We start from the raw sequence: 25,674 nt of genomic DNA, 5'->3' as shown, positions 1-25,674 counted from the left end.
CGGGGAGGGCCGGCTGGGGCGGGGGCGGGGCGGAGGCGGCGGGCGGGGGCGTGGCCAGGCCGCATAAGAACGGAGGGGGCGGCGGCGGGACCGCTCTCTCGGCGCCGCTGCCTGGGGGCTGTAGGGACCGCGCCGAGGACCTGCCTCTGCCGTCGCCTCTTCCGCCGCCCAGGTGAGTCCCCGGGCCCCTGCCCTGCAGGTGCGAGGATGCGGCGGCCCCGGAGCGCCGCGCGCCCTGCCTTCGGGGGCGGGGGTCGGTCCCCGCCGAGCGGAGCCCCGGGCTCCCCAGGGCCGGGCGGGGAGCGGGGGGAGGCGCGGACAGGTGCTCCCTGCCCCTGCAGCCCCCGCGGCGGCGCCCCGCGCGCACACACTCATCCCCGCCCCCCGAGGACCAGGCGTGACGCCCGGAGAGGGAGCTGCAACTTTCCAGAGACTTCGGCCGGGGCTTGGCAAACTTGGGCGAGTTCCTGCTCCGCGCGTCCCGCGGGCTGCGTTCTGGCCGGCGCGGGCGGGCGGGGGGGGGGGGGGCGGCCGAAGAGCTCGCGCCCGGGCCCGCCGGCGCCCCCCGCGCCCTGCCCGCGCCCCCCGCGCCCCGCCCGCGCCCCCCGCGCCCCCCGCGCCCCCCGCGGGCGCGCACACCCCGCAGGCCCGCCGAGCGCGAGTTCGAATGCGGCGGTTTCGGGAGGCGCAGTTGGAGACGGAGCAGGCCGGGGAGGGCGGGGGCGCCGGCGCTTGCCCGGCTGGGCGCCGAGCCCGGGGTTTTGAGGTCAGGCAGAGGCTCTCCCTTTCCGTGGACCCAGGCTGGACGGTGGGCCCCGAGCAGCCCCGCGGTCCGAGCGAGGACGTCCGCGCGCCGCAGGTCCTGGAGACCGTCCGGGATGCGGCGACCGCGTCCTGCCTGGTCCCTCCCCCGTGAGGGATGAAACTTGCCTGCAGTGTGAGGAGCGCTGACGAGCAGCAGCCTGGGCTAGCAGAGGTGGGAGGGGGGTCGGAGCAGGGCGACGGGCCTGGACCTGACCGGTGCAGGTTGGGAGCTGGACGGCTGAACACCGCGGGCGGATGGGGACGGGGGCGGGGGCGGGGGGACCCCAGACCGCGCTCCCTCGGTCAGGGCGGCCTGCGGGGAGGGGGCTGGCGAGCTTCCCCGGGGAACTCGAGCGCACCCATCCCCGCTAAAACCGGCTCTTTACGACTGGACCTCGCGGGGGGCATCAGCTCAGTCCCCTTCCCTCCTTTTGCCCCGGAGGAAGGCTTCTGCAAGGCTACATCCTTGTCTGGGGTAGCGACCTGCTGCTACCTTTTCAACTTTTTCTTTTTAATGGACGAGTAGCATGCAAGCGACGGAGGGCTTTAAGTGCCGGTCTTACAGTCAGCGTTTATAAAGGCTGTTGTAATCATTCGTATTGTGACAGTATTCAGGATATTTGGTAGGTGGGTCAGGAACCTGAACCTCCCCAGGAAATAAAGATTATTAAATTCTTCTAAAGTAGATTCCTGGCTTGGCCCAGCTGCCCTTCATGGGGAAGGGGGTTGATGAGAGTGGCCATTGTTGGCTACACTAACCTTTCCACGGGAGTAACTTGGCAAGGAAGCCCACAAGGAAGCAAGCCAGGCAGCCTGGGGCTGCCCAGGGGTGGTGTGTGTGGTGGGGGTGGAGGGCGGGGAGAAGGGGGTGGGGTGGGGTAGGAGCACCTACCAAGAATTGTGCTGTGTCTTGAGGGAGTGAGACCCACCACACATGAGACCCCACCAGCCATCGGTGGAGGGGGTGGGGTGGGGAACTAGAGAGTGCTGACTTTTCTCTTCGCTTTCAGGGAGGCAGTCTGAGCTGGACCAGCAGGGGTTCTGTCCTTTGACATTCTTGTTTGTGAAGATGGAAAACTTAATATCTCTGGAGTCAAGCTTTTACTTGAGATAACTGAAACCTTGTGTCTTAAGGTATACCCATATCTTTAGAGTACGTTTATTCTCAATAAGGAGTTTTTAGAAAGAAGGTTTTGGTATATTGTATATTTTTGTTCAGGTGGCTGTAGGGAGAGTCCCATTATATAATGTGAAAGTTAAACACACACACACACTTTTTCCCCCTCAGCTAGGAGGCCTCTAAATTGTTACTCAAAATAAAGCTCTGTGATTTCATGACCGTGTCTGTCCCTAGAGCTCACAACAATACCCATTGAGTTGAGTTTCCTCCACCATATACCTCCCTTATATCCAGAGATTAAGCTGGGGTTCCTCTGCAGGAAAGGACGTGGATCTTGCCTATTTGCTAGAATGAGTGTGATTTAGTTGAGCACCAGTGATTCTCACTCCTTGGTTCCCTTGGCTGTTCCATGAGTACAAGTAGCTCACTGAGACCCCATCCTGAGTTGCAGAACCCTCTCACCTCTGCATTTCCCAATATGCCCCACATAGCCTATACCCCCCAGTGTTCAAGGCCAGGGCAAATTGTGCACATCTTGCACTACCCATCAAAGAACAGAGAAGTCCCCGTACTTCTGAAAATCCAAGGACCTGCCTAGCAATAAAGATAACATAGAGGAGACTGTAGTGTCCTTGTTCTCCCGGGGCCACGAATGGGACACATTTGATACAAAGTTAGCAAACGACATGTTTTTTTTTTTTTTTTAACCGCTCAATAAGTCATACCTTGTCTTCATCTTTCATCTCTGATGTATTGTGTGCCTGGGGCCAGTCACAAAGAATGACGAGCCAGGAGCTCTAACTGGATGTGGTAAACTTTTTTTGTATGTGTGTTACCAAGAGACATTGTGGAAACCCAAGACTAGTTTCATGAGTTAAGTTTAAACTTGTGTTGTTGTGTTTGGGTTTCTTGGTCCCCTGCCAGATCTCTGGGCTGTGTGTGTGTGTGTGTGTGCGTGCGCACACACAGACGCGCACTAAGGGAATAAAGGGAAGTAATGTAGAACCTGAGGTGTTACTTGAGATAAAACATTACTCTGGTTAGATAAGGTCCATTGCTTTTTTTGTGATGTCACTGGAGTACACAGGTAATATAGAAAAATGTGTTGTGTCATCTTGGTGTTTTGACTATGGCCTATCAAGTTGGCATAAGCTATATTATGATGAAGCAGCCACCTCTGTGTCTAAAGAAATGTTCATGTGTTTAAAAAAAGCCAGTTGGGTACAGCCATAGTGTTGATCTTCTGTGATGCTTCCCAGACTTTTGGTCTCAAGCCTTTTTGTCCATCTACTGTGTGCATTTTAAGGAAGCTCGTATTTGGAATTTAGATGGTGTAGACGAAGCATCTTTGCATAGCCCAGCTATGTAAGAAGCAGCCTTACGAATTGTTGAGAATCAATAGATTTTGTACAGCTGGTCCCTCTAGCCTGTCTTAGAACTGTTTGCAGAACTTCTTGGAACAACAGGAAAAAGAAAAAAAAAAAAAAAACGAATATGAGGAAATAATTGCTGATGTTAAGAAACTCCATCCAGGGTATTTTTCAGTCTCAGAGCCTTTTGGAGGCTTGGTCACTAAACTGCATAAAATGTTTATTTTTTGGATAACTGTGATTGAGTCAGTAAGTAGTTAAATGCTTCCCAGGCAGTGGCTAGTGCCAGGTGTCGAGGAGGCCAAGGCAGTGGTATGTAAAAAGGCCTGTGGAAGTGCTCAGGATGCAGGAGGAGCTGGGACAGCCTTAGAATGTACGGGCACTCGGATTTTGCTCGTTTGTCTTAGCCACTGGCATGTGAGCCCCAGGAAAGCAGGGATCTGTGCTCACTGCTGAATCCCCAGCGTCTGGAGCACAGCCTGGGCCACAGAAGGTGCTCCTGTTGATTGGATACAGTGCATTCAGCTGCCATTCCTCTCAGCGAGGGAAATAGACTTGCGGTGGATTCATTCTGGTGGGCTAAGGTGCTGGAAGCTTTTTGGGTTGGAAGCTTCCAGCCTAAAATGCCGAGTGGTTTCCAGGCCTTTCCCTAAATGGTGGCCTCCTTTTAGTAGGTTCAGAGTCGAGGGGCAGTGCCTACTAATTGGCCCGCAGCTGAAGCTCCTTCAGCTGAGCTCCAGACCTGCTGTCCTCCAGCACTTCCCATCCTGTCCTTCCTGCCCATCCACCCTGACGCCAGCCTCACGTGGCTCACTCAGCCTTTTTCTCTCTAGTTCACTCGGCTGCTAGTTCTGCTGATCTTTTATCTTTTTAACTTTTTTGTTTCCCACTGCCAACCCTGACCTGGTTCAGGGCCCTGCAGACAGCAACTCCAGAGAGCAGTAGCGGGGTTCTCCTCCTGCCTCTGGCCCAGTTCCATGTCCCATGCCCCTAGAACACCACCTGAAGAACTCCTAGGAACTGCCCATCCTTCCGGAAGCCCAGCTGCTTTTCAGGACCTGTGTACCTTTCTGATCTTCTGTTTATTCTCCATTTCCCATGGATGAAGTCTTAACTGTGGTACCTTGCCTCATAGAACTCAGACTTAAATATTTTAACAAATCCATGCTATTCCTTCCTTACCAAACTGTATTTTCATCCAGCTTTAGGCCCTTCTGAGAGGCTCCTAAGCTTACCCCAACTGAGGGTCCCGTATCTCATCACTTGCCTCTTCAACACCTTTCAGTTCTGCTAGGTACCTTGTTTTCTGTTTCTATTTTCAAATCTTCAACTGAATGAACACAAAAAGTCCCATACCTGTCTCCGTATGCACTCTCTGTGGACCCATTTTGAGAAGAAAATTCTCCACAAGTCTTGAACTGCTTCCACTCCCTCGTGTTGCCATATGCTTCTCTCCCCTGGCTTAGCCCTCACGAGGATGGGAGAAAGGGTCATCCTCCACCTCCTCTGGCTGTCTATGCCCTACCCTCAAACACACCCGGTTCATCCCTGACTTGCACTTGTGGCTGTGGAGGTGGGCATGGCAGCTGACTGGTCCCGCATGGTCTTGGCCAGTTGTGGCATTGACATGGAATAAGCGTCAGGTTGCTGCAAGAGGAGAGATGAAGTGGTCAGTATGTGAGCATGTGTTACTTATCCAGGGCCTTGGCATAGGCTTGCTCAGCTGGGAGCTAGCACTGTCGCTGTCTCCAGCAACCAGGCCTCCTTGTGGTCTCCATACTTCCCTCCTTCCTGCCTCTGAGGCCACCTTGGGTTGGGAGGATGTGCCTCTACCTCTTCAGGCTTCAGTTTCTCCATTGTAATAGACCACTGCTGTCCAGTAGAAACAGGAGAGCCACAGTCATGTTTCCAGTAGTCCTCACATCAAAAAGTAAGTATAAACAGGTGAAACTAATTTTAATAATTGTATTTAACCCATTATAGCAAATGTTAGTTAGCATCGCCATATATCATCAATATAAAAAATATTGAGATATCCCCCCTCCCCTACCCATACTGAGTTCTTGACATCCAGGGTGTATTTTACATTCAGAGCACATCTCAGTGTGAATGTGCCCCATATTGGGTGCTCAGGGGCCACATGAGGCTTGTGGATACAGTATTGAGCAGCACTGGTCCAGTCTAGCTGCCCCATGTCTCCCTCTCCAGTTCTGATTCTTCATTAGTGGGAAGTAGGAGTTACGAGCAGCGGGTTGTGGAAGAAGAGTGTGAGCCAGGGGGTGAGCACTGCAAGGGCAGAGGCCTTCGTCTCTTGCTTACTGACGGGTTGTAAGCGCCTGAAACAGTGATCGGAACATAGTAGGCACTCAGATGCTGGAGAAAACGAAAGGAGACTTGGTCATCGTGGCCAACTTGCTGATAAGCATTCACCCTATGAGTCATACCTGACACTAAATCATAGGATATTTGATTCCTAGTCTGGTGCTCATTCTTTCATTTTTCTGTAGTCTTAGAGAATAATCACAAGGTAATAAAATTTCAAAGAATTGCAGAGGACGTGATGATGTTCCACTAGCAGGGGACCAGGGCTCTGACAGTTTATCAACAATTAAAATGTATCAACAACTGCAATTTGAAAATGCAAGAGGAAATAGCTTTCAAGTAATAGGCGTCCACGAGCTGCCAAATGACAGCCACACATGACTTGGTAAATGCTAATTTAATGATAATCATCCTAGTGGGCCGTATCTGTGGCCTGCACAGCTCCACACATGTAGAAATACCAAACACAGGGTGATTTGGCTGTGCCGGCACAGTGGGTACAGAAATAGGTACCACCACCTGTTCTTGCTTCTTCACTTTAATGCCTCCCGCCACACCCACCCAGCAGTGCCCATCCATCCAAATTGCCATTCTTCCCAGCATTTATAATGTCAGAGGGACCGTTGAGTGCCATGTTCAGACCTGGAGGTTAGGTACCTGCTACAAGGATGGGTCCATGCAAACCTGAAGCCTGGATGGAATTGTGCCTAATTAGCATCCTCACAGAAATGGAGGCCAGCTCACATTTAGACATATGTGAACGGGGTGTGTGTCTGTGTCTAAAGTATGATAAGTGCTGCACTTGAACTTGGCCCTTTCCTGATAAGGCCCAAGGATGTGCTAGTGATGGGACAGCAAACTGAGGCCCTCCCTCTGGACAGCTGACAACTGCCCAAAGTTCTAAGCTGGAGAGTTAGGTAGTATGCAACACTTGATAGACCCTGGGGGCCATCAGCTCTTAGAGCCTCTGGACTGTATGGAAAGTTGGCCATCCTTATGGTAAGGAGCCTCCTAGGAATCCTGCTATTTTTCTCCAGCTAGTCCTTCTTGAAAGTGGTGGGGCCGGCTCTAGCAATCTCTTTAAATGAGTCAGACCAGTAAGATCTCTGATTTAGAAAGACACATTTCGTAGGAGGAAGTGGGGCTCCAAGTTGCAACAGATTATTTCAAGTGGTGGATGTAGCACTTAATATTGCTGACACCCCGGAAAAATCAAGACTTCCCTGCTTAGCTTCCATCTACAGATGTCGGTGTCCTGACCTTGTTGATGTTTACATTTGCGATGAGTTCAGGGTATTCCTTAAAACATATGAAATTCTGCGGCGTCCCTGTTATAATATGGGCATGTGTTTTGATTCCGTCTCGTGCTGCTTTGCAGCCACAACGTAAGCTCTTCCAGCCTTATCTCTGCAGCCACACTTGCTTAAGCATCCTATTTTGAAAGACGTGAAAGTGCTGTCTGTTTGGAGTCCTCTTAGGGTGGGTGTCTGTGGACAGAGCCCAATCTCTGATAACCATGAAGACCATCTGGGGACTTTGATGGGAAGTGAGGACTTGGAGGGCCCCTGAAACTCAAAGCTCGGTGGGAAGCCAGGTAGCACTGGGTTCTAGTGGCCTGTTCTTGCTTCAGTCCAGGACATTCCCCCCTTCCTTCAGCGCAGGCAGTGCCCCGGATGCTGTGGGAATCACACCAGGCTCTGGGGCTGTCGCACACATCGGTGTTGAGCGGCTAGGACAGTACTGATAACGCTGAGAAAATAGACTGAGACCTCTGGCCCAATGTGGGAACAGTGAGTGTGAGAATGGTCCAGCTGCGGCATCTGTTGTGTCCCTGACTTAGAAGTGTCTTCCCTGGACACAGTTCTGTGGCACAGGGCAATTGTTTCTTTGAACCGAGGCAGTGTGTTTGCAAGTGTCTTAGGAAAAGCTAACACGATACGTTTTACTGTCCTTTTAAGGAGCAAGACATTGTTTTGTCTGGTGCTGTTGCTTTGGGCTGTGTCCTAATGTAAACCCTTAGTCCACGTACATTGACATGAGACATAGAGGTGCCTCTCAGTTCCCTGTGACATTTTCACATGTCTGGGGGCAGAGGAGTCTCCAGAACGTGGCCTCCTCCCTGGGTGCTGGTGCCTGGATCCTGCTGAGAGGCTAGCCACTGGCAGACAGGAGCTTCCTCAGGCTGCCCCCTGGTCCTCGATGACTCCTGGCTTTCACCAGCCATTTGAGGACTAAGGGAGGATTTCTTACTTTGAGCTCAGTCTTTCTCCTTTGTGCCCACTGATCTGCGCTGCTCAAGTCCATGGACATTCAGAAAGCCTGGCTTGTTTCCCTAGAGCAGAGGAATCTCAAGGGCCAGACTCTGCGCAGTTGGGAAAAGCAGCAGGTGTGCATTCGGCAGTCTGTTCCAGGCTGTTCTGTGTTCAGCTCTGTCCCAGCCCTCCTTCCCAAGCTCGCCCGAGGGGTTCCCGTCACTTCTTGTGAACTATCTACCTTCTGTCCTCAGCTGCGGTTGGGTTATCAGTTTCTGGGATCTGGAAAGTGGCTCTCTGGTCTGCAGAGTGTCCTGTTCCGTTGCTTTATGGGCAGATCAACACTGCCGATCTTCCAGCCAACAGAGCGCATCCCCTCGGCTGCCCCTGCTGTCCCTGTGCTCTCTGAGAACCGCTGGTTTGCAGCCTGGCCAGTATCCCGGAGCTCCCTCAGAGTGAGCAGCCTAGGCCTTCACTTCACAGCCACTGCTCCTTTAAAACAAACAGTAGCATAATGATTAGTATTTCTGTACGTAATTACCTTCAATTCTGTTGGATCCAGCTGTGGTAATCTTGAGGGAGAGGGTCTCTGTACTGACGGCTGTGAGGTACTCGAGCTCTGAATGCTCCTGCCTCGCCTCCAGTGCCTGCCATCTGGCCTGCCTCACTCAGGGGCCTTCGCTCATCTAGCCAACTTCCTTCCCACCTTCCTATGAAAAGCCTTCATACCCTTTACCTCTTTCCTTCTTCTTCTTGCCATCTACTTTCTACAACTACCTGAGCAACTGGCTCATCTTCAAAGCCCTACCCCCACCCCAACACATGCACCCAGACTTTCCACCTCTGAGGAAGCCCCTTGATCCCATTTGTGTCACTTCCTGGCAGGACCTCCTTGGACAGTTAAACTTTGTGCAACCTCTTTGTTCCCCACTTCCCTTAACTGTAAAGTGGGGACAGTAGTAGCACTGTTGTACAAAGCAGATGGGTTGATCAGATAGTTTGGTGGCTCATGTTAGGGCACCTGGCTAGACATCTGGTCACATTTGGTGTCCCCTGGAGGAAGGAGTAAGTGGTTTCTGAGTGGGTAGCATGGGTAAGATGTTTACATTATGAAACAGGTGCTGTGCATCCCCATTGAGAAATACGGATTTCCCACACGTGGGCCATGAATTGCCTTCTCTGGTGCTCCTCTGAGAGGCACCTCTCAACCACCTTGGCATCCTCGAAGATGGACACTGACTTGTGTCCTTTGCTCAACTGGAATCTGCTCTAAAGCAGGCAGTGAAGGGTGATTGATTCAAGCTTTGTTGTTTTCATGTTTATGGTAGATGGAAAGTGTCAGTCACAGGGGTAACTTTCTCATTTTTTGGATAGGACCAACACAATCTCTGTTTTAGAAGATCATTATATTTTTCACAAGAACTGGTCACCCCACGGCACCTATGGGGTTGTGGCAGGAGCCTGTGCCCTCTCTCCACCTCCCGCCTTGCCAGTGGCAGAGGGAGCGTAGTGGGAGCTGTTGTCCATTCTGAGGGTTCGAATGCTCTCTGGAGTTGAGGACCTGGGGTCAATTCACTTCATCTTTTCTGATCCTTATTCTTTAATTTGTGCAAAAGCAACCATTGTAGCTCCCTCAGAGTGCTTGTGAGGATTAAATGGCAATTGATGTGACGTGGCTTATGCTAAGTACCCTGTCTTCTGCACACACATCTGTACCTTCATTTTACAGGAGGATAAAAAAAGGCCCAGAGTTGTGGCTCTTCTTCCCTTGGGTCACTGGAAGAACTGGTGCGATAGAATAGTAGGGTGTGTATTGCCACCCTCTTTCACTTCTGCTTCAACGAGTAGTTTCTTTTTCCTGAAAGTGCCCTCTGTGGTATACTGGTGGGTGGGTAGGTGGCGTGCCAATTTTGTGTGGAAGATGCCTGCCTCCAGTGCATGGGTTCCCTCTCAGCCTGGAGCTGGGGACAATGTCTTTGTTCTGCATACTCACCCCCTGGGTAGTCTGTTACCAGGCCTGGTCCACTGCCCATGGCTGCTGGCTCTCTTACCTCAAACTGGAAAGTGTTATGGGGAAGGTCCAGGCTCTGGAGGTGACATCCAGAAACAGTAAAAGGAAATGTTGTCATCGAAGGAATGTTGAAATGTGTTTGAGTTTCTTTTGTATTCTTAAACCCCAGCAAGGTCAGAGGAAGAGGGTGTTGCCCAGTTGTCTCTGGAGGGGATGGAGGGCTGCCATAGCTGAGAACCTCGTTCACACCTCAGCCTTTCCATAAAACCTTTGGGGCGGTAGCTTCCAGAGCTTTCATGTGAAATATCACAGAGCAAGACGTACATATGCACTGTCTTTAACTTCGCAGGTAGACATTTCTGCATGGACTGAGAACCCTTTGGGCAGTGACTATGTCTAATGCCTCGCACAAATAGGAATCAGTGTTGATTTGACCCAAGTCAAGACCCAGAAGCATTACATGGGCTCTTTGTGCTTTTCTCCAGCTTATCTGTCTTCCTGTCCTGCTTGCCCACCTTGAGCCCCCTCACTTTCCTAGCCTCTGTCACTCTTGTTTCTGGGCTCTAGCTAAGCTAGGAAACAGGACTAGAAATAGTTTTCTCTCTCTTCCTCTCTTTCTCTTTCTCTTTCTTAAAATTTTCTTTTCACCTAGGGCTTAATCATAGGTTTTCAGATCAACCTGCCTTTGGGGGCCTCTGTCCCAGGCCAAGGGAAACAAAGGTAAGTGAGACATGAACTTTTACTTAGGGATCTTGGTTTATTCTTCTTTGGGCTCTGTCGGTTTTTACCTCTCACTTTTTGCTGCTATTTCTGCAAACCTATCTTTTTTCAATGTGTGCATTCTACTCTTTTGCTAGCCAGATGATGGAAGAAAACATTTCAGGGGCACCTTAGGTTGTTGGTCATCATGAGTCCACTTTTTAGGAGATTGAGTACTTTGACTGAGTAGGTGCTTGGTCATCCTCACTTGTAAAAAGGTGCCTGAATTTCCAAGTCAGTGAGAAATTCTGGTTTCCCACCTTGCCCGATTTCTCCTGTGCAAAATACAAGGAATCTGCTTCTCAGATAGTAAAAGGAAAATCAGACACTTCAGTTTGAATTTACCAGGCTTCAAATCAGTTTTGTTTTCTAGTCATCATTTTAATTCTGCTACCTAGAGTTTGTCTTTAACCTGGGCCTTTCATGCGAGCGTGTCTTCCACATGATTCTTTCATGTGCAGACTTTATCAATGTTGATTTCAAGAGGTTAATTAAAACTCAAACTGTTACACTAAGCTCTGGTGTGTTATCTAAGCCCTCAGGCCCTATGACTGGGATATATTCTAGTAATACCAGTGTCTGTTGGAGTCACTAAAAAAAATATACTTTTGTTATTTGAAATTGTTTGGATGGGTGAAAGAAAACAAAGAATTCCTTTGTAATAGTCATCAGTAACTTATTTTGGGCTCTTTTAATGAACTAAGCACCGAATATGAACCCAGCCTAAATGTGAGCCTTCAATAGCTTGAGCTCTTCTGTGTCTAAGTCATAGTAAACTGGAAGAATTAAGAACTACACCATGGATTTGTCATTTGTCACATTCCACAACATGCTTTTATATGAACTACTTTTTTCTAAGTGAGTCGCATTGTTCATATGTATGTCAGAAGAAGTTGGCACGGATGATGCCAAACACAGATATCTTAGGTGGCTGGTAAAGTGTTGACTGCATTTATGACGGTTCTTGTGACTGTAACCAAGAATCAACATAACGGCATCATGAGGGTCATTGTAATATGTCTGACATGAGAAATAGCAATTGTTACAAAACTGCCAAAAATTACTTTTGGATAACAAACATAGAAAGGGACTAGATGAGATGATGTATCTGTTATTTTGAAAGTCTGGAGGATTTTTGACAAATGGTGGACATCTTCTATTAAACAGTAGAGAAGTAGAAACTTGACTAAAAGACGTTCTTGGGATCAAATGGCCCCTACTCCCTGCCTACCCCCCCAGAGATCAACTTTTAAGGCTCAGAGAGGAAACTTCTATGTGTATTTGATTTGGGGATGCAGGGATAGTGAGGAGTGCTAGGAAAGGCATTGAAAGAATTAAATAAGGTAGCAGATGAGTCAGAAGCCTTCTGGTGGGTGGGGAGAAGATTTTTGGAAATGGATCATAAGATTTGAACTGTTTTCAATTAATATATGTATAGGTTCTAAATTCCAAAAAGGATAAAATAAATTTCCCACCTGCCAATCTAGAGGCGGTATTTGGTAGAGGCTGAAGTCCTCGTGCTGCCCTCCAGAGAGCTGTATAATTGTTCAAGCGTGGGCTTGTGCTTTTACCCATACAGTGTTGGTTTTCTATGAATAAGTAAATCTCGACTAACATCTCACATTTGTACGGATATGCCAGCGTTCTTTTGGACAACTGCATGCAATTGTAGCCTGTTGTGTACACGTATTAAGTCCTCTCACCTTCTACTGATGATTCTGTAGCTTCACAAATAGCTCTCCAGTGAATATCCTCATGCATACTTGCAAGTATAACCACAGGATAAAATCGAAAAGTAGGTTTCCTAGAAGTAGAATTGATATATAAAGTGTACAATCCACTTAAAATTGAGAGTCCCACACTGTTCTTCAGAAAGAACCCATGGGCAGTGTGCCAGCGGGTTTCTGCCTCTTGATCTCTGCCAACCTGACAGGTAAGAATGATATGGTAAAATTTGAATATGCCCATCCCTTAAGGTAAGGTTGAGTATGTTTTGCATCTGAGCTGCTGTTCATGTATTTTTGCCCCTTCTTCTCTTGGAATGCTAGTCTTTCTGCTCTCTAGGAGCTCATTCTTCATTAATAAAATAAGTACTTTGCCTCATGTTGCAAATATTTTCCTGGTGTTGTCTTGTGACTTTTTTGTGGTGTTTTTACCATGTTGATATTTTTATGTATCAAGTCTTCTACTTTTAGGTTTTATGTGATATGGGAAGGACTGCCTACACTACACATGTGTAATAAACTCTAGGTTTCCCCCGGACTCTGAGGGGTTTGTCTTCTTTTGCTTGAATCTTTAATCCATCCATCTAGATCTTAGTTTGGCACAAGACAAGGCACCACCTTCTTTACTGTTTAAATGTAGATAACTATCCACATAGCTAAACTTTTCCTCTCTGTATTATTTTGAAATGCCTCCTTTATTATATATGAAATCCCCTTATGTATTAGATTTTATTTCTAGATTTAAAAAATTCTGTTCCACTAATCAGTCTCTTTGTACCAATACCATGCTGTTTCAATTATTGTGGCTTCATAGTATCTCTTATGGGGCTAATATGTACATCATTCTTTTTTTCTCATAACTTTTCTGGCCATTGCTGCCTCTCGTCCCATATGAACCTTGCCTGTTTTCAATCTAAAACAGATCTTAACTTTGAAGCTACTACAGGTTGAGAGATTTAAAAATATATGGAAGTTCTCGTGCATATGTCATCTCCTTCTCTCCCCGCTCCCTTCCTGGAGAGGGAATGTAGCTTCCATCAGATTCTCACTGGTGTTAGATATTCGTCCTCTAAGAACTACTGTTCTAAAGGTGGGGGTAGTCCTGACTCTAATTTTAGAAACTCCCCCCTCCACAAATCCTTTAAAAACAAAACAACACAAAATGCACAAGTCAAAAGTCATTCCTATAGCTATTTTTCTCTGCAACATTATTGAGGTGGTTCTTAGAGATACTCTTAAAATTAATTGTTCTTTATCTTCCAAGAATTAATTCAATGCTACTCCTCTGTCATTGTAACTTCTCATACCTGTATCATAAACATGAGACTTGGAAGCACAGTAGCAGGTGACACACAGGTAGAGAAAGTTGTGTTTTTATAGGTAGATCAACATCTCTGATGGAAATCTGTGTCACCAAGTGACAGATAGTTTAGCAGGTTCTCACAACAAAGCGAGAGCCATGCTTTTTACAGTGATTTGGGTTTAATTGTGCAGTGTCCTGGGTAATAGGCACAGTGTACCGTATGTTGATTGTAAAAGGGCCACAAAGAACCAAATGTACATAGAACACAGTAAAAAGATGTCCCAAGCCTGACTTGAAGCCAAATGCTAGCCACAATAAATATTAAATATTTCGTCACAAATTTTGCTTGTTATCCTTAATCTAGGAGTGCTTTGGTAGAATGATCTAGAGAGCCTAGAGCGTTTTAACACTGTCCAAACAGGTTTGAAGGGAAACTTACCTGCCCTGTGGCAAGTGTTCTTCCATAGCAGGCATAGGAGGGCTTATCCCCAGATTGGTCTTCCTAGAGCCACTTGGACCACACGACCACCCTTCCTGTTGCCGGCCCAGCAATTCAACCACTTAGTCTACCTAGTAAAGGGAGCCTGTGCTTTAACTTGAGAGGTGTGTGATGGCCAATTGGACAACTTGCTGGGTCTTGGCTGCATGTTGCCTTCTCTAAGTCGCAGCCCAGAGCTCATTGCCTTTCTGCCTGCTTACATCCTTCCCCGTAAGTGAAGTCTTCTGTGGCCTTCTTGTTCACCCCAAACAGTCTTGGGGCACTCCTTTCTTCTACCTTTAAATTCTATTTTTTTCTACCACACACTGCCTACTATTGCTGTGTTGTGTTCTCATCCACCTTCCTAATGGCCAGCTCCTGGAAAGCTTGCCTTGATGTGTCCTGTGGTGCCCCCAACCCCGAGTGACAGCCATCCCGTTGCTCCGAGCCATTATGTGAGGCAAGGATCCCTGGCACCAGGGCAAGGCCTAAAGCTCAAGTTGGAACCTCAGGGCAGTGATGGCAGATGTGCGTTGAAAATCAGCAGTCCCCAAACAATGAGACTGTTAAGGTTGTGGGGACGGGTTTTGTGTGCGCCTCACAAGTCAGTAAGGTGGAGGGCATGGGAAGACTCTGTGCTTACACTGAATTGTGAGGATAGCACCTTGACATTTTGTTTCTGCTCTTACGTCTTTCTAGCTAATGTTTGACCCACCTGGATCCCCAAGCACCTTGACTTTCTAATAGAGCAGTATTTGTTTTTACATATTAGGATTTCCAGGGATCTGTTGTATTTTATTTTCTGAAACATGTCACTTGGTTGAAAATTACTTTGGTAACTATGGTTCTAACAAGTGAAGCGTGAGATGGCATGTTTTTTCCTCTGAGTTCTGAGTGCTAAGTTTATTCTCCTTAGGTAGCCTCAAGGTTCTAGATTTCAAAATACAGTCAAAAGATTCCACTGCCCTGAGGATGTGGGAAATGTCCTGCTAAGGGCCCCCTCTTGCTGGCAGAGCCGTTCCACCATAGCGCTGAGCCAGGCCTTTGCCTGCCAGGAATTCAGACCACTCCTTGGTGTCCCACTCTGGAGGACAGAGGTGCTTGGGACAGGGCAGACCAGTCCAATGAATGAAAAGGATGTGGGATTCTTGCCAACAAGGTAGCCGCATACCTGGTTCTAGAAGGACTCCTCTGACCTCCTGCCCTCTGTGTGATGGCGGCCCAGAGTTGAATCTTCATCTCTTCATGGAGTGAGGGAAATTTTCCCCCCAGGGGGTCTTGTGTTCAGGGTGTGTGTGTGGGGGGGGCGGGGGGGGCTTGTGTCTTAGGTATCAGCCAGCTTAAGATGCAGGTAGGTGTGCAAAGGCAGCAGAAGTAATTCTATAAAAAATGACAATTAGCTAAACCCATAGTTCGGCCCTCTATTGAGATTGTTTAGGTTGCTTTGTTTGATGAGTTTGTCTGCCTCCCTTCACAAAATCACCCTCTTGCAGACAAAACAAGCAAAGAAACCAGCCCCGGGTAAAATTAGGAGGCAGAAGGGGTAGGTTTGTGTATAGGCTGTCCTCCCTGGGTGCAGGCCCGACTCACATGCTGTAGCCCTCGTGGCAGCACCCAGCACCCAGCACCCACCCGTTACCGCGGTCGGCTGGTCATGCAGGAAAACCTTCAGAGGTCAGTCGGCTTCTGCTCCGAGTCCCTCGAGCTGCGCGGCCGTGTACAAGTGAATCCTAATTCTGTTTCTCACCCCCTCCCTTTCAGTTTCCCCACAAGAACACCCCCCCAAGATGGCAGAGGAGGGCAGCACCACCAGGGACTGCGTGTCCTTCAGCGTCCTCAACTGGGATCAGGTCAGCCGGCTGCACGAGGTCCTGACCGAGGTCGTACCCATCCATGGACGAGGCAACTTTCCAACCTTGGAGCTAACCCTGAAGGACATCGTGCAGACCGTGCGCGGCCGGCTGGAGGAGGCAGGCATCAAGGTGCAGGACGTGCGGCTGAACGGCTCTGCGGCTGGCCACGTCTTGGTCAAAGACAACGGCCTGGGGTGCAAAGACCTGGACCTCATCTTCCACGTGGCTCTTCCCACGGAGGCGGAGTTCCAGCTGGTCAGAGATGTGGTGCTGTGCTCCCTTCTGAACTTCCTGCCTGAGGGTGTGAACAAGCTCAAAATCAGCCCCGTCACCCTGAAGGAGGCGTATGTGCAGAAACTGGTGAAGGTGTGCACGGACACGGACCGCTGGAGCCTGATCTCGCTGTCCAACAAGAACGGGAGGAACGTGGAGCTGAAGTTCGTCGACTCCATCCGGCGCCAGTTCGAGTTTAGCGTGGACTCCTTTCAGATCATCCTGGATTCCTTGCTCTTTTTCTACGACTGCTCCAGCAGCCCCATCTCCGAGCACGTCCACCCCACGGTGATCGGGGAGAGCGTGTATGGGGACTTCGAGGAGGCCTTCGACCACCTGCAGAACAGACTGATCGCCACCAAGAACCCCGAAGAGATCCGGGGCGGGGGGCTGCTCAAGTACAGCAACCTCCTCGTGCGGGACTTCCGGCCCACAGACCAGGAAGAGATCAAGACCCTAGAGCGTTACATGTGCTCCAGGTTTTTCATCGACTTCCCAGACATCCTCGAGCAGCAGCGGAAGCTGGAGACCTACCTTCAAAACCACTTTGCCGAGGAGGAGAGGAGCAAGTATGATTACCTCATGATCCTCCGCAGGGTGGTGAACGAGAGCACCGTGTGCCTCATGGGCCACGAGCGGAGGCAGACTCTGAACCTCATCTCCCTGCTGGCCTTGCGCGTGCTGGCAGAGCAGAACATCATCCCCAACGCCACCAACGTCACCTGTTACTACCAGCCGGCTCCCTACGTCAGCGACGGCAACTTCAACAACTACTACGTTGCCCATCCTCCAGTTACCTACAGCCAGCCATACCCTACCTGGCTGCCCTGTAACTAACCTTGAGACCTGAGGGTTTCCACAGTGGGAACCCCTCACTAGGGCAAGGGCTCTCAGGTAGGGGAGCCTCCTTCTAGATGTAGGTGTTTGGCTTTTAAAGGGGAACTCAGCTCTGACTCTGCTTTTTTTTTTTTTTTTTTCTTTGTGCACCCATTGGAATGGGTCTCCAGCATATCATGAGCCAACCCTGAAGGGACCCAACATTCCAGTGCCACTTTGGAAAACACTATAGGAAGTAGGACCCATCCACATCTTTCCAGGAAAGACACTAACCTGCCATGTCCCAAGCGTCCGCATGGGGAGATTGGAGCTCTGTGCGCCAATGGAACCTCGGAGAATGCTTGGGCAGTGTCTCTTCTCACTCCAGCCTAGAGTAGGCTCTGTTGGCCCTCACTTGGGATTCTCAGCTGTTCTATGAAAGTTGTGGCTGTCGTCTTATTTTCTTGTGCCAGTTCTAGCCAGGCAGAAAATGGTGGATATGAGAGTGGTCTTGTGACTTCCTTTTTGTTGAAGGGACTGAATTGCTTATGTGGGCAGAGCTAAGGATTTCTTTCACGAATAAACCAAAGCCGGTAGCTGGAGAATTGAGATCTGGTTGACAGTGGTTTATGGTTTAGATGCTGTGCTCTCACGAGCAACCGTGAGATATTGTTGAGGAAAAAAAAAAAAATGACCTTTGCTTGAAATGTAACTTGAAAACAAAATAAAATGTGGAACATAATGTTAAAGCAGAATTGTGGTGGTGGGGTGGGGGAGGGGGGCTGATTGTAAATAGGAAACGTGAATGTTCAGTTTTTTTTTTCCCCCTTTAAGGAATTCTTATTGAATGACACTTTTTTTTTTTCTCTCCCTCAGCAGCTCATCACTTTAGTTTTGCTCTTCCTAAGACTAAGGGTTGTGCTGAGTCTAAAGGCCTTGTAGGAACTGACGTGTGAGGGTCTTCCCATGTTTTAATTGGAAACCCATTTTGGTCACATTCCAAGTATGACAAGCTGTTTTTCTGGAGTACCTTGGCTGATTATTTTTTGTTTGTTTTTGTTCTTTCTTCAAAAAGTGGTGATTTCCTTCTCTGGGCTTTTTTTGGGCAGCAAATGAATTCAGGATTTTCAATAGAAGTGAATGACCTGTGAGCTGACCTGCTGTTGTGGGCAGAGTTCTCTGACTTAAGATTGCTTTAGAATCGAACCTGCTGTCCCTGTGCAGAGGCTTAGCGCTCAGGAGGGCTCCATGTGAACTGGAGCAGCCAGGGCACCTTGCAATGATTAATTCTGTTCTATTTGGGGAAGAGTGGAGTAAATGAAGAATGGTCCTCCTTATTCTGGTAGATTTGACCATACTTGTTTATGTTCTGCACTTTAGAAGGATAACAGTGTTAATCTCCAGTCTAAAGCAAGCTCGGTAAATGGGAGAGAGTTCTAGGCCACTGCTTTCCCAGTAGATTTAGATAAGGGATTTTGTGTCTTGAAACTTTTGTGGGATCTCTTAGAAAGCGTCATTCCTAGGGTATGGAGGACAAAGGGACTTTAGCTTCTTCTAAAAAGTGATTCCATCAAATCCATGCTCCTGATTTTTCCTTTCTCCTGTGGCCCTAAAAATCCCAAACCCTGGATGATTGCTTTCTTTCCTCCTTGCTTTAAGTGATGAGGATACCTTAATGCAGAAATGCTTAGCAGGAAATGTGTGGTTTACCTTTTTCTAAAGATGGTATTTTCAGGGTTGTTTTTTTTTTTTTTTTTAATTTTTTTTGGAATGTGATGTCTTGGTCCTCTTAAACAGCAGGTTGAGCATGACTGAACCCCAAGGCTTAGCTGGTATCCGATGCTGTGCTACACTAGGTGAATAGAAGCCATTTCTGTGTGTAAGTGAGCAGCTGCAGTTTCCCTGTGAACCATAGTTCGTCTAAATGCATTGGCTTTGAGTCCAGGCGGTCCTACACTGAGCTTCCCAGTAGCTCCCCCCAACCACAGCATGCTTCAGGGTTAGAAGAGGTGGGAAATGAAGAGTGAATCCCAACTTTAAAAACTACGTGCTCATCCATGACATTAAAAGGCCGCCATGTGTCTAATGGCAACATCTTTGCACAAAAATGACAGATCTGTTTAACCAAAGCCTTGAGATGTGATGAAGCCACCAACATAAGCACTTGCTAACAGAAGTCAGTCAGTATTGCTTCTACTAGAAGGCTTGAGGATCAGGGTGATGAGGTGCCAGATGAAGATAGAATCAGAACCGCATCAAGTAATTAAATTTCCACTTTGCCCTTGGAGTTCTTTCTGCTTATATATATATATATATATATTTTTTTTTTCTAACTGGTACTAGTCTTCCTCTGAAGACGAAGAGAAGCACAAAAGTCACTAGAAATTACCAGTGTCCTCCCCCAACCCCCAAATTCTTTACCACCATTGCACAATGACCATCTTGGTGCAATCTGTTCACCTGAAGTTCTTAGCTCTGCCATTTTAGAGTCTGAAGGTAGACACATGTTCTAGAACCATCAGGGTAAAAGGCTGCACTGAACAAAGCTGCACTTTTAAAACCTCACCCTGGTCCAGTGGTGTCTCCGCCTCCTCTACAAGGCCTTTGCCGGCCTCAGAACAGGCCAGGTAACCTTGAATTTCAGGTGTTTGGAAATTCCAGCTGAAACCTGCCTTTCATGCTGCTCACACAAGCATCAGGTACTCTGAACTGGTACCAAGACCAGTGATTCCTCTTTTTTTATGTGTGTTGAGTAACATGAAATTTGGCAGTGGCCAAGGGCACTAAAGTTCAAGTACGAATTCTAATATAAATTCTAATACAGATTCTAAGCAGGCTCATTTGCTTCAGGACTCTGAAGTTCTCTGATGCTTTCTGCAAGTATGCAGCTTGTTTTCCTGGCCTGCTTCTTGGAATCCGTGTGAACAGCAGTGCGATTAAAACAGTACTGTTTCCCCTTGCGTGGGCAGAAAGGCACAGCCTAAATTCCTGGCCTTGAGCTTGTATCACCCTTAAATTTTATTTTGGCAGTAAGACACGATTCCTCACTCAACTTCAGCTCTGAAACTAAACTCTTTATCAACTCACACCTTCAAATCAGGGTTCCTGCTAACTGTGAGCTGTGGCATGGTCCACACCTGGGAGCACCTGGCCACGAGGGAGAGTCAGGGAGGAAGGATGCTGGGGCCCCGCTTTGTTCTAACAGTTGTGGTTTGGTAGTCAGGTTCCCCCCACCACCACACACACCCCAGTTTGATTTTTCCCTGGGGACTGGAGTCACTGTGAGCTCTGTGTAAACCCATGTTTTGTGGTGACAAAATAATCAAATCGCTAATGCCCTGAAACTGCTTTTCCTTCCACCTCCCTGCGAGCACTAGCTCCTTACCTTCATGGTAGGTTAGGATCTTAACCAGCACTGCTTTGTTAACTTTGAGAAATGGTGCCACTCAAAAGCAACTTCCTAACTTTAGGGATACCTCCTTTCTAGTTAACTTTGTGATACTGGTGCCTTATTTTAGGATGCACCTCGATTCTGAGCTCAAATGTACTGATAGTTATCCATCTGTGGGCCGAGGACCTCGTAGCTCACTGGGGACCATTATTTCCTGGGTATCAGACTGGGACTTTATGTGAGGGAGGACCCTTCTGCTGGATTCTGTAAGGTGAACAACTCCTGTTTGCTGGGGTTGGATTCAGATCCTTAATCTGGCAGAGACCAGAATGTCACAGCTGATTTTGGAACATGTTCCAGTTCAGCCAGTTGCATGCAGAGGACCAAGGGAGGTAATGTAGGGAGGATGTGTTTTAAAAGACCTGGCAACTTTTCAGGATTACTTGTGGAGACTCCCCAAGGTGAGGATCAGGAAAGAAAATGTGGTTTTTTTTGTTTTGTTTTTGGTGAGTTCTAAATCTTGTTTACCTATCACTTTTTCGAAAATAGTTTAAGTGTAAGCTAAAGGAAATGCTTGGAGGTTTGCTTGGACTGGTGAGAGTTGGTACAAATTGTCATGTGTGTTTGTATAGGAAGGTGAGAAGACAATCCACTAAAGAGGAAGTCGTTAAGTAATATGGATATGTGGGCGTTTTAAAACTCAAGCCATCTGGCCTCCCCCCTGCCACCCAAAGGATTAAAAAAATAATAAAAAAAAAACTGCTTTAGGAAAATTTATCCAGTAATTTCCAAATTAATATAGATGAAAAGCAAGATGCTCATTAGACTGAATTGGAAACTTTTTGTTATTCTTCAAAGCATAGCCTTCGAAATACTAATTTCTTAGTGATGCCTAAGATATTTGAGGTTTCCTCTTTGGTGCGATGGCCACTGACCTTCTTACGTGATGAAGGTGAAATCACTTGTCAATGCAAACTGTATTAGAAGTTGATGAAATAAAGCTTTGAGTTTGAGAAATAAAGATATATTTAAAAAAAACCCAAAACCTTGTCTGTTAAGGTCCTTTCTTCCTGTCTCCTCCAGAGCGAACCTACTTCAGCTTTCAGGGAACATGTTGCATGGCGGTGGGGGGTGAGGGTCAGTTATTAACATTCTCAGCCTTAGATACTTCTCTGAGAGCTGGTGCTTTCTCTGGGGGGAAGAGGTGTGTGCTTACCCTTAGCATAATTCCCTTCATATTTGGGGTCTTCTCCAAAGTGCCTGATCAGTTTAAATTGAGCTGCATTATTAGCTTCATTATTAGCCTCTCAGCTAATGCCTACATCAGATGGTATAGTCCTGGGATCTGCCTTCACCAGCATCCTGTTTGACTTGATGTTAAAGCCTGAGCTCTCTCGAGCTTGACCTTGGTCCCAAACCCATTTTCCCCAGTGGAACTTCACCTCTACTATATACAACTCTGTACAACTGCTACCGTGGTTTCTTCGTGTTTTAAAGGAAGTAGAGAAGTGGCTCTGGATCTAGAAACCACTCAGGGAGGTTGGAGTGACTTTTTCTCTCCTTCCACCATCACAAGAATTAGGATTGAGATGTTTCCAAGTTTGATTTGCCTCAGAGCCCACTGCTGGATCATTCCCTCCTCATCTACACTGCGTGTTCCTCTGAAACATCCCTTGGCCTCTACCTTTTCGGTGCTGCCTTTAGCTCTAGCCCAGGCCACTTCCTGAATCTTGTCACTTGTCTCCTCTCCATTTTTCTTGATTCACTCAAGGGCTTTTTTTTTTTTTTCCTAAAGATTTTATTTATTTGAGAGATGGCACAAGCAGCGGGGACGGGCAGAGGGAGAGGCAGACTCTGCAATGAGCAGAGAACCCGATGCGGGACTCAATCCCAGAACCCCAGGACCATGCCCTGAGCCGAAGGCAGACGCTTAACCCATGGAGCCCACCCCCAGGGCCCCCCACTTCCCACCAAGGGCTCTTTCTAAAACAAGTGTGCCTGTGCTCCTCCCATACATTTTAACCTGCTGAAGACCCTATTATGTAAGGGCACATGTCAGAGTTAGAGACGTGGGGAGCCCCGCAGGGCCAGCCCCAGCCTACCTGGGCGGTCCTTCCCGGCCTCTGCTCCTCCCGTGCAACCCCAGCACGCAGTGGGCCTGTCACAGCGCCGCGGAGCTGGCCCACCTCGGGCTTCCCCTGCCCACTGCGTCTGTGCACAAGCTGACTAGGTTGCGTCACTCCACGGGGCTGGTGGACACCTGTAGGTTTCATTTCCCCCGACTGCCTCCCACACAACTGGCAGAGATCTGCTGCCTCAGATGTTGAACCTGGTGTTTTCATCCCCAGAGGACTTGGCCCTGGGCCACTAGCAGCGATGAGGCTGGGTCCTGGATATTTACCTGGATGTGTTGTAATGCCTCCTTCTAGTGCCAGAAAACACAGGAGCCCGGGCATCATCCGGACTAATATTGACATGCAGAGCAGCTTGTGTGGGAAGCGGTGGTGCTCCACTCCCTGCAATAAGCAGTCATGTCCCGGCCCCTGTCACACTATTGATCCCAAGCTCTTGACCTCCTGAACGAGGTTGGTACTTAGCCCCAATCTTCACATTCTGCTGTGCCCTTCCTGACTCCCTGTCCCCCACCAAAACCCCCACGGATCTACCCATCTGGCATCTCAGTAGAACTTTCCCTGTGTGGCCTCCAAGTGTTAATTACTCTGCGCTGGAGTGGTGTTTCCGTTGCCACCATGTACACGCAAGATCCCCGGAGTATGGTTTTCTGATGAGTGGGGAATCTTCTTCCCTTTCATTGTCCTCGTAGTGACTTACTCAGCTGTAATTTGGGTTCAATATCTGTTAGAAGGTGCTGAAAGCATTAATGGGACTCGAGAGTGTTTACCAAACACCCTTTGGGAGAACCCGAGGCCAAAGCTGCAGTGTGACACACCCTCTACGACCTTACCTTGGGGTGCAACTTCATTCTTTGGAAGTTCTTTCTGTGTATCTTAAGGCAAATAGAATCGAAAGGCAAGGCAGGGGTGGAGTCCTGTCTGGGGCATGGTAAGGGGCTAGGTGGCACCGTGGAGACTGTTTGGTCCAGCACCTTCCCCTGCCCAAAAGCCAGGGGGGATTTGGTGAGGTGGACACACTCCTGTCCCAAACAACACCACAGAGCTAGGCTCAAGGTGAGTTTCTTGTCTCCAGGCCCCATGCTTTCTTCTGTGCCACAGGCTGTGTCCCTGTTCTGGGGGTAAATGCTATCTAGAAGCATGTGCTGGCCTAGCAGATGAACCACAGGTCTCCTGGCTGCTTGACTGACATCCCTCTCTTGAGCAGATTTCTGTGAGTGCTGCCAAAGAGGCTGGGCCCCTTCAGGAGGCTTCGGTCCATGCCTAGGTAGGTGATTCCTTGCCTAGGTCAAGGCCATCTGGCCCACTTGTTCCAGCCACCGTCGCACCACGGGTCTGCCCCCTCTGGGGCTTTTTCATCCAAGCGAGTCACCACTCAGGCTGCTTTTTACCGTAGGACATTTCTCAAAAGTGGTCCCAGAGACAGCAGGAGAAGCAGAGGCACTTGCTCCCCAGGGAGGGAGGAGTCTGGGGCTGGGGTGTGTGTGAGGGAGAGAGACGGTGACAGCCCAGTAGCCGCTTTGCTCTGACTCTTCCAAACCATTTAAATCCATTCAGTATGGGTGGCGTGTGAGCCTCTACTCTGGGAGTCCGTTGGAACCTAAAATCATGAGAAAACTGAGTGACACTCACTCACATTCGGTGTTAGGGTTTACCAAGTACATGTTACAAAAATGTTAGCTCGTGGACCTCAGGAACCTGGGAGCGGGGAGCAGTGCTCCCATTGACAGACAAGGAGCTGACCGAGGTTACCTGTCCTGTGCTTGAAGACCTGACTCCATGGCCCCGTTCTTCCCACTGCTGTAAGCCTTGAAGGCAGTCTGCAAAGTGCAAATCACTGTGCAGATGTTAATTGTTACACCAGTCCCCTCTCAAGGGCCAAAGAGGTGTTGAGTTCCCTGGTGAGAGATCCGCTTCCACTTACACAGGAAAGGAATCCTTTGGGCAGGCCGGTGGCTTTTCTCAGACAACCCTCCCTTTGTGAATCAGGTTGGCGGGGGGACCTACTGCAGGCTCGCTAACATGTGCAGGGGTGATCACGGAGCGCCAGGTCCTGTGCTCGCAGATGGGACGATGAAGTTTACAGGGGAAACTAAAATGTCACCTACCCTGCAGAGCCAGGGCCGGGCCATGGGGTGTCTGTCTTCCGGGCTCAAGCCTTTAGCCCCTGTAAGATATGCCGTTCTGCTTCCAACGTGTATTTTTCAGGACAGCATCTTGGAAGAGGCACATGAGAACAAGCATCCCACCTTCCAACAGGAGGCTTTGAAGGGAAGCAGGTACGTCTCCCAGGTCCAAGCAGGTACATCTCCAAGGTCCACGGTCAGTTGGAGCAAAAGGACTGATTAGTTAAAAACAAAAGTCAAGCCAACTGACAAAGCTAAAATAGGGTGCCTGTCTTGGATAGAAGCTGGCATGAAATTTTAAATTAGAATAGAAATGAAAATGTTTCTTTTCTCCTTAGGCAAGGAGTTAGGGGTATTAGATGGGTGTTTAACTCCCTGCAAGCTAGAGGGCGGGGCAGGGAGCTCAGGAGGGCCCAGCTCCCCCATGCCTGGGGACAATGAGACCCAGAAGGGAGGGCACTCTGGAAACTAATACCAAAACCTGAAGTGGTTCCTGGAGTCAAACACCTGTAGATTTTCATGTGCTAAATATAGTTGAAGTTGGGTCATCTTATCCTTAAGTAAACACTACAGCTAAGCAGAGATGAAAGATGTTTTTGAAAAAGAATCTTTACATTGGCTCTTGGTAGCTGGGGGTGGGGAGAGGAAGCATCTGGTGGTGGTCATGGTCATGGTCGTGGTCGTGATGGGGCAGCTAGGAAGGGCCCCCTGGCCGCGTCTTGTTCCTCTGCTCCCCACCTGCCCCTCTGCTGTTTCCGGTTCCCAAGCAAAATGTTTCTCTGTGGTCCTTCCCTTCTCTTAGCTCAGCTCCGTGTATCTTATTGTCCCGGTGCCTCTGTCCCTCCCACGGTGAGAGATCAATTTCCTTGGACTTCCTGTGATCAGCAAGGTTGTTGGGGGGGGGGGGGGGTGGTTGGGATGAACCGGAGAAGAGCCCCTC

General features: G+C 48.7%; 1 protein-coding gene across 3 annotated transcripts; it reads left to right on the top strand.

The window, feature by feature from the left end:
- The first annotated feature begins 95 nt into the window (after positions 1–95).
- Positions 96–21,521, top strand: TENT5C (terminal nucleotidyltransferase 5C). Of its 3 annotated transcripts, XM_072766781.1 has the most exons (3): positions 96–172; positions 1,815–1,938; positions 15,905–21,521. In XM_072766781.1, exon 3 carries the CDS (start codon positions 15,931–15,933, stop codon positions 17,104–17,106), a length of 1,176 nt encoding a protein of 391 aa, XP_072622882.1. In that variant the 5' UTR covers positions 96–172; positions 1,815–1,938; positions 15,905–15,930; the 3' UTR covers positions 17,107–21,521. The 3 variants fall into 3 exon arrangements, with proteins under 3 accessions (XP_072622882.1, XP_025850433.1, XP_025850434.1); XM_025994648.2 differs by lacking the exon at positions 1,815–1,938; XM_025994649.2 differs by lacking the exon at positions 96–172 and having other exon boundaries at positions 1,780–1,938.
- Positions 21,522–25,674: the final 4,153 nt, after the last annotated feature.

The sequence above is a fragment of the Vulpes vulpes genome, chromosome 8 (assembly GCF_048418805.1).
Source record: "Vulpes vulpes isolate BD-2025 chromosome 8, VulVul3, whole genome shotgun sequence".
Taxonomy (NCBI): Eukaryota; Metazoa; Chordata; class Mammalia; order Carnivora; family Canidae; genus Vulpes; species Vulpes vulpes.
Note: the sequence above shows the minus strand (reverse complement) of the source record. Positions and strands in the feature narration are given on the sequence as shown.